The 9,013-nt window shown below is 54.1% G+C and overlaps 1 protein-coding gene across 1 annotated transcript in view; it reads right to left on the minus strand.

Annotated features, from left to right (window-relative positions):
• The window catches only part of MUC2 (mucin 2, oligomeric mucus/gel-forming), a 101,524-nt gene extending 99,654 nt beyond the window's left edge, over positions 1-1,870 (minus strand). Inside the window, exons 1-2 of the mRNA XM_014533997.1 lie at positions 1,800-1,870; positions 560-707 (exon numbers count right to left, since the gene is read on the minus strand). Of these exons, the coding sequence (XP_014389483.1) occupies positions 560-707; positions 1,800-1,870 (219 nt within the window). The remainder of the gene's footprint in view (positions 1-559; positions 708-1,799) is intronic.
• Positions 1,871-9,013: the final 7,143 nt, after the last annotated feature.

Consider the following 9,013-nt stretch of genomic DNA (forward strand, 5'->3'; position numbering starts at 1 on the left):
AGGAAGGAAGGCTGGGGAGAGAGGAGGAGAGGGGCCCTCAGCTGCCCCCCAGCCCCGCCCAGGCTCCGTCACCTCGTGGGGGGTTAGTCTCCTGTGTCACCTCGGCCTCCTCGGCCGCGCCCCGGTCCCCAGTGTTGGGTCAGACACCAGCCTAGATGTTTCTGTGAAGGTATTTTTTATTTTTTTATTTTTTAAAACATATTTTTATTGATTTCAGAGAGGAAGGGAGAGGGAGAAAGAGATACAAACGTCAATGATGAGAGGGAATCACGGACCGGCTGCCTCCTGCACGCCCCCCACGGGGGATGGAGCCTGTGCCCTGAGCGGGAATCGCACCGTGACCTCCTGGTTCCTAGGTCGACACTCAACCACGGAGCCGCCGGTCGGCTGAGGACACAGTTCTGTGTACAAGCATCAGCTCTAAACAGTGAAAGCAGCGTCTTTCCCTGCGCCTGTCCCCCTCACCGGGTCGCCCGTTCCCGGCAGGGAGCCCACAATCCCTCGTTTTCCTGCTCATCTCCGGGCCGTGGCGACGCCGCCTAGCGTTGCTAACACTGACCGTTGGTGTCTTCTCCGCTTTTCCCGGGTCAGTCTGGCTAGAGGCTCCGGCCACGGCCTCCTCAGAGCCCGCGTGGCGCCCGCTGCTCTCCGGTGCTCGGTGCTCGCGGCTCCCGCTCTCACTCTGACTCAGGTTCTTCTCCTGGCGCCTGGGGCGGGGTGTGGGGGGCAGGGGTCGTTCTGCTTTCCTCTCGCAGCCGTTCAGTGTAGGCGTCCCCCACGGACTGCGCACCCCTCCACGCTGAAGTCCTGGCTCTGGGGACCCCAAAGACCAGTTCTCGCCCCTCAGTCCTGCCTCCAGTCTCTTGCCAGCTTTTGGACGCTGGGCTGACGGGGGACACCCCCCGACCCCGGTCCTTCAGGGAGAGTTGAGGGAGAGGGATGTGGAGGCCCCGTGGCTGCAGGAGGGGCCTCTGAGGGGCTGGGGAGCGCCCACCGCGGTGACCCTGGGGCTCGGGGCTCAGAAAGAAGCCGGAGACGGAGAGGAGCCCCTCTCTCCTGCCCACCTCCCGGCAGTGCCCGCGAGAGCGGAATATCTGTGGGGCTGCGGGGTCCTCGCGGGCAGGACAGGGACTGACGAGGATGGAGGGGGCCGGTTGCTTATTCAAAAACAAGTGAAATAACTTCAAACTGGAAACCATGTTTACAGAGAATCTTTGACGACAGGAGACCTGCTTCCGGGTGACAGTGTGGGGGTGGGGTGGGGGGAGGGCAGCAGCGAGAAGGACATGGGTGTTCGTGTGAGCACCCTCTGAGCACAAGCAGGGCCTCGGGACTAGCGTGGGGTGACCACGCCCGGAGCCCCGGCCCTGCACGCAGTGTGGGAACCAGCCCCTGTGCCCGTGGGGCCCGGGCTCAAGCCCGAAAGGGACACACTGTGGCCCAGAGGCCCCGGCCCAGGCACCCAGGACATTCCAGCTTCCAGACACGGCTGGCGGCTGATGACTGGGGAGAGGAGGTGATGTGGGCCAGGCCGAGGGCACAGGGCTCTCCGGGGAGGGGAGGTGAGTGACTGGAGGGTGGCCACACAGATTGCTGTCCAAGTGATATCACCGCCTTGGGCACCGTGGGGGCTGAACCAGAGGTAGGACATACGGACAGGCTGGTCACCGGAGACCTTCCCCTGCCCACGGCAGGACATAGGGTGCCAGACTCTCCATGGCCACTCCCTCCCCACAGAGCTCACCATGGGGACGGAGCATCAGGGTGACCAGCCTGGCAGGGAGGGCCCCATGACACACGGCTCACACAGCAAGGAGCTGGGAGACAGCGGGAGGGCGGAGCCAGGAACATGGGGGCCTACGGGACCCATCGTGAACTATGGGAGGACAGAAGTGCAAGGCCAGGCGCAAATATCTGAACAGAATAACAAGCGAACTAAAGCATACACTCTGATAATCACTAAAATACAAAAACCCTAACGCTAACCCTAACCCTAACCCTAACCCGAAGCCTAGCCCTAACCCTAGCCGTAACCCTAACCCTAATCCTAGCCCTAACCCTAAGCCTAACCCTAACCTTAACCCTAGCCCTAACCTTAACCCTAGCCCTAACCTTAACCCTAGCCCTAACCTTAACCCTAGCCCTAACCTTAACCCTAGCCCTAACCTTAACCCTAGCCCTAACCTTAACCCTAGCCCTAACCTTAACCCTAGCCCTAACCTTAACCCTAGCCCTAACCTTAACCCTAGCCCTAACCTTAACCCTAGCCCTAACCTTAACCCTAGCCCTAACCTTAACCCTAGCCCTAACCTTAACCCTAGCCCTAACCTTAACCCTAGCCCTAACCTTAACCCTAGCCCTAACCTTAACCCTAGCCCTAACCTTAACCCTAGCCCTAACCTTAACCCTAGCCCTAACCTTAACCCTAGCCCTAACCTTAACCCTAGCCCTAACCTTAACCCTAGCCCTAACCTTAACCCTAGCCCTAACCTTAACCCTAGCCCTAACCTTAACCCTAGCCCTAACCTTAACCCTAGCCCTAACCTTAACCCTAGCCCTAACCTTAACCCTAGCCCTAACCTTAACCCTAGCCCTAACCTTAACCCTAGCCCTAACCTTAACCCTAGCCCTAACCTTAACCCTAGCCCTAACCTTAACCCTAGCCCTAACCTTAACCCTAGCCCTAACCTTAACCCTAGCCCTAACCTTAACCCTAGCCCTAACCTTAACCCTAGCCCTAACCTTAACCCTAGCCCTAACCTTAACCCTAGCCCTAACCTTAACCCTAGCCCTAACCTTAACCCTAGCCCTAACCTTAACCCTAGCCCTAACCTTAACCCTAGCCCTAACCTTAACCCTAGCCCTAACCTTAACCCTAGCCCTAACCTTAACCCTAGCCCTAACCTTAACCCTAGCCCTAACCTTAACCCTAGCCCTAACCTTAACCCTAGCCCTAACCTTAACCCTAGCCCTAACCTTAACCCTAGCCCTAACCTTAACCCTAGCCCTAACCTTAACCCTAGCCCTAACCTTAACCCTAGCCCTAACCTTAACCCTAGCCCTAACCTTAACCCTAGCCCTAACCTTAACCCTAGCCCTAACCTTAACCCTAGCCCTAACCTTAACCCTAGCCCTAACCTTAACCCTAGCCCTAACCTTAACCCTAGCCCTAACCTTAACCCTAGCCCTAACCTTAACCCTAGCCCTAACCTTAACCCTAGCCCTAACCTTAACCCTAGCCCTAACCTTAACCCTAGCCCTAACCTTAACCCTAGCCCTAACCTTAACCCTAGCCCTAACCTTAACCCTAGCCCTAACCTTAACCCTAGCCCTAACCTTAACCCTAGCCCTAACCTTAACCCTAGCCCTAACCTTAACCCTAGCCCTAACCTTAACCCTAGCCCTAACCTTAACCCTAGCCCTAACCTTAACCCTAGCCCTAACCTTAACCCTAGCCCTAACCTTAACCCTAGCCCTAACCTTAACCCTAGCCCTAACCTTAACCCTAGCCCTAACCTTAACCCTAGCCCTAACCTTAACCCTAGCCCTAACCTTAACCCTAGCCCTAACCTTAACCCTAGCCCTAACCTTAACCCTAGCCCTAACCTTAACCCTAGCCCTAACCTTAACCCTAGCCCTAACCTTAACCCTAGCCCTAACCTTAACCCTAGCCCTAACCTTAACCCTAGCCCTAACCTTAACCCTAGCCCTAACCTTAACCCTAGCCCTAACCTTAACCCTAGCCCTAACCTTAACCCTAGCCCTAACCTTAACCCTAGCCCTAACCTTAACCCTAGCCCTAACCTTAACCCTAGCCCTAACCTTAACCCTAGCCCTAACCTTAACCCTAGCCCTAACCTTAACCCTAGCCCTAACCTTAACCCTAGCCCTAACCTTAACCCTAGCCCTAACCTTAACCCTAGCCCTAACCTTAACCCTAGCCCTAACCTTAACCCTAGCCCTAACCTTAACCCTAGCCCTAACCTTAACCCTAGCCCTAACCTTAACCCTAGCCCTAACCTTAACCCTAGCCCTAACCTTAACCCTAGCCCTAACCTTAACCCTAGCCCTAACCTTAACCCTAGCCCTAACCTTAACCCTAGCCCTAACCTTAACCCTAGCCCTAACCTTAACCCTAGCCCTAACCTTAACCCTAGCCCTAACCTTAACCCTAGCCCTAACCTTAACCCTAGCCCTAACCTTAACCCTAGCCCTAACCTTAACCCTAGCCCTAACCTTAACCCTAGCCCTAACCTTAACCCTAGCCCTAACCTTAACCCTAGCCCTAACCTTAACCCTAGCCCTAACCTTAACCCTAGCCCTAACCTTAACCCTAGCCCTAACCTTAACCCTAGCCCTAACCTTAACCCTAGCCCTAACCTTAACCCTAGCCCTAACCTTAACCCTAGCCCTAACCTTAACCCTAGCCCTAACCTTAACCCTAGCCCTAACCTTAACCCTAGCCCTAACCTTAACCCTAGCCCTAACCTTAACCCTAGCCCTAACCTTAACCCTAGCCCTAACCTTAACCCTAGCCCTAACCTTAACCCTAGCCCTAACCTTAACCCTAGCCCTAACCTTAACCCTAGCCCTAACCTTAACCCTAGCCCTAACCTTAACCCTAGCCCTAACCTTAACCCTAGCCCTAACCTTAACCCTAGCCCTAACCTTAACCCTAGCCCTAACCTTAACCCTAGCCCTAACCTTAACCCTAGCCCTAACCTTAACCCTAGCCCTAACCTTAACCCTAGCCCTAACCTTAACCCTAGCCCTAACCTTAACCCTAGCCCTAACCTTAACCCTAGCCCTAACCTTAACCCTAGCCCTAACCTTAACCCTAGCCCTAACCTTAACCCTAGCCCTAACCTTAACCCTAGCCCTAACCTTAACCCTAGCCCTAACCTTAACCCTAGCCCTAACCTTAACCCTAGCCCTAACCTTAACCCTAGCCCTAACCTTAACCCTAGCCCTAACCTTAACCCTAGCCCTAACCTTAACCCTAGCCCTAACCTTAACCCTAGCCCTAACCTTAACCCTAGCCCTAACCTTAACCCTAGCCCTAACCTTAACCCTAGCCCTAACCTTAACCCTAGCCCTAACCTTAACCCTAGCCCTAACCTTAACCCTAGCCCTAACCTTAACCCTAGCCCTAACCTTAACCCTAGCCCTAACCTTAACCCTAGCCCTAACCTTAACCCTAGCCCTAACCTTAACCCTAGCCCTAACCTTAACCCTAGCCCTAACCTTAACCCTAGCCCTAACCTTAACCCTAGCCCTAACCTTAACCCTAGCCCTAACCTTAACCCTAGCCCTAACCTTAACCCTAGCCCTAACCTTAACCCTAGCCCTAACCTTAACCCTAGCCCTAACCTTAACCCTAGCCCTAACCTTAACCCTAGCCCTAACCTTAACCCTAGCCCTAACCTTAACCCTAGCCCTAACCTTAACCCTAGCCCTAACCTTAACCCTAGCCCTAACCTTAACCCTAGCCCTAACCTTAACCCTAGCCCTAACCTTAACCCTAGCCCTAACCTTAACCCTAGCCCTAACCTTAACCCTAGCCCTAACCTTAACCCTAGCCCTAACCTTAACCCTAGCCCTAACCTTAACCCTAGCCCTAACCTTAACCCTAGCCCTAACCTTAACCCTAGCCCTAACCTTAACCCTAGCCCTAACCTTAACCCTAGCCCTAACCTTAACCCTAGCCCTAACCTTAACCCTAGCCCTAACCTTAACCCTAGCCCTAACCTTAACCCTAGCCCTAACCTTAACCCTAGCCCTAACCTTAACCCTAGCCCTAACCTTAACCCTAGCCCTAACCTTAACCCTAGCCCTAACCTTAACCCTAGCCCTAACCTTAACCCTAGCCCTAACCTTAACCCTAGCCCTAACCTTAACCCTAGCCCTAACCTTAACCCTAGCCCTAACCTTAACCCTAGCCCTAACCTTAACCCTAGCCCTAACCTTAACCCTAGCCCTAACCTTAACCCTAGCCCTAACCTTAACCCTAGCCCTAACCTTAACCCTAGCCCTAACCTTAACCCTAGCCCTAACCTTAACCCTAGCCCTAACCTTAACCCTAGCCCTAACCTTAACCCTAGCCCTAACCTTAACCCTAGCCCTAACCTTAACCCTAGCCCTAACCTTAACCCTAGCCCTAACCTTAACCCTAGCCCTAACCTTAACCCTAGCCCTAACCTTAACCCTAGCCCTAACCTTAACCCTAGCCCTAACCTTAACCCTAGCCCTAACCTTAACCCTAGCCCTAACCTTAACCCTAGCCCTAACCTTAACCCTAGCCATAACCCTAACCCTAAACATAACCCTAAACCTCGCTCTAACCATAACCTTAACCCTAACCCTAACCCTAACCCTAACCCTAACCCTAACCTAACCCTAACCCTAAACCCAACCCCAACCCTAACCCTAACCCTAACCCTAACCCTAACCCTAGCCCTGGCCCTAACACTAACCCTAGCCCTAACCCTAACCCTAGGCCTAACCCTAACCCTAATCCTAACCCTAACCCTAATCCTAACCCTAACCCTAATCCTAACCCTAACCCTAATCCTAACCCTAACCCTAATCCTAACCCTAACCCTAATCCTAACCCTAACCCTAATCCTAACCCTAACCCTAATCCTAACCCTAACCCTAATCCTAACCCTAACCCTAATCCTAACCCTAACCCTAATCCTAACCCTAACCCTAATCCTAACCCTAACCCTAATCCTAACCCTAACCCTAATCCTAACCCTAACCCTAATCCTAACCCTAACCCTAATCCTAACCCTAACCCTAATCCTAACCCTAACCCTAATCCTAACCCTAACCCTAATCCTAACCCTAACCCTAATCCTAACCCTAACCCTAATCCTAACCCTAACCCTAATCCTAACCCTAACCCTAATCCTAACCCTAACCCTAATCCTAACCCTAACCCTAATCCTAACCCTAACCCTAATCCTAACCCTAACCCTAATCCTAACCCTAACCCTAATCCTAACCCTAACCCTAATCCTAACCCTAACCCTAATCCTAACCCTAACCCTAATCCTAACCCTAACCCTAATCCTAACCCTAACCCTAATCCTAACCCTAACCCTAATCCTAACCCTAACCCTAATCCTAACCCTAACCCTAATCCTAACCCTAACCCTAATCCTAACCCTAACCCTAATCCTAACCCTAACCCTAATCCTAACCCTAACCCTAATCCTAACCCTAACCCTAATCCTAACCCTAACCCTAATCCTAACCCTAACCCTAATCCTAACCCTAACCCTAATCCTAACCCTAACCCTAATCCTAACCCTAACCCTAATCCTAACCCTAACCCTAATCCTAACCCTAACCCTAATCCTAACCCTAACCCTAATCCTAACCCTAACCCTAATCCTAACCCTAACCCTAATCCTAACCCTAACCCTAATCCTAACCCTAACCCTAATCCTAACCCTAACCCTAATCCTAACCCTAACCCTAATCCTAACCCTAACCCTAACCATAACCATAACCAGCAGCCAGCTCACCGCCCTGGGCCCTGGATGCAGGGCAGGCCAGGTCTCGTGGGACGGATGCCTCCCTGAGCCTCCCCTCCCGCCGCCTCTGCCTCTCGCCCTTCTCTGGCGCATGGAGTGTCTTTGTTCTCAGGGAAGTTGGTTATTTAATAAAGAGAATTGGGCACTGATTGTCCCCAGGGTGTGGCAGGACCGACGCCCCGGAGAGGCTGGGGAGCCCAGGGAGGGGACTAGCAGGTCGCCGGCCCCGGGGGCACTGTCGGGGCGGCCCCTGAAACCGTCCTGTTGACGTCTCTCCAGTCCTGCCGGGTGAACGGCGTCTCCCTGCCCATCACTCCCGGCCTGGCTGACGTGGGCACCATCACAAAGTAAAGATGGACGGGCAGGCCTCGCTCGGGCGCAGCCGGCCATAAACTCCGCTTCCTGCACCGCTGCCTCCTCGCCGTGCCCAGCGCCGTAAACCGCAGCCCCATAAAGAAGGCAAACGGAGGCCCAGAGGAACTGGAGCCCCGTGTGCTGCTGGGGGGGTGGAGGGCCCTACACCATTTAAAGTGGGGTTTCCGCGACCCGGCAACACCACCTCCGGGCTCACCCCAAAGGAAGTGACAGCAGGTGCCGAGGTCTCTGCTCACCACGCCTCCCGCAGCGTTATCACGGGAGCTAAACTCACAGCCTCCCCCCACCTCGGGGCGCAGCCTGAGTGTCCCGGACGACGGATCCGCACGCGGACCTCACCCGCCTTCAGAGGAGGGACCCTGCCGCCTGCCCCCGGGGGGGGGGGGGGGGGGGGGGGGACGCTGGGCTGAGGGAATAAGCCAGACCCAGAGGGACAGACCCGAGTCAGATCCACAGACAGGAAGTAGGTGGTGGGGCAGGGGTGAGTGTTTAACGGGGACAGAGCTTCCGTCTGGGAGGATGGAAAGTTCTGGGGATGGTGGTGGTCACGGCTGCACCTCAGCGCGAATGTGCTTCATGCCTGAGCCGTGCCCTTCGAATGAGAAGAGGGGAAGTTTATGTTCTGTGTGTTTTATGACACAAAATAAAAATATAAAAAATATAAAAATTTGATACATTTATTTATTTAAAAATATATTTTATTGATTTTTTTACAGAGAGGAGGGGAGAGGGATAGAGAGTTAGAAACATCAATGAGAGAGAAACATCCATCAGCTGCCTCCCGCACGCCCCCCCACTGGGGATGTGCCCGCAACCCAGGTACATGCCCTTGACCGGACTCGAACCCGGGACCCTTCAGTCCGCAGGCCGACGCTCTATCCACTGAGCCACACCGGTCAGGGCCACATTTATTTTAAGTCACAAGTAAGTAAGCTCAGGTCAGGGCAGCCCGCCCAGCTGTGACCCCAGGGGTGGCCTCGCCACTCCCCACATCGGGGTCTCCCTGCGAAGGTGCTGGGGAGCCCACTTGACAAGAAAGGCGCCCCCGCAGGGCCGGGAGGGGAGCCCCCACTGTCCCCATCTCTGCCCTGCACCCG

This window comes from Myotis brandtii, unplaced genomic scaffold, assembly GCF_000412655.1.
Source record: "Myotis brandtii unplaced genomic scaffold, ASM41265v1 scaffold1236, whole genome shotgun sequence".
NCBI lineage: Eukaryota > Metazoa > Chordata > Mammalia > Chiroptera > Vespertilionidae > Myotis > Myotis brandtii.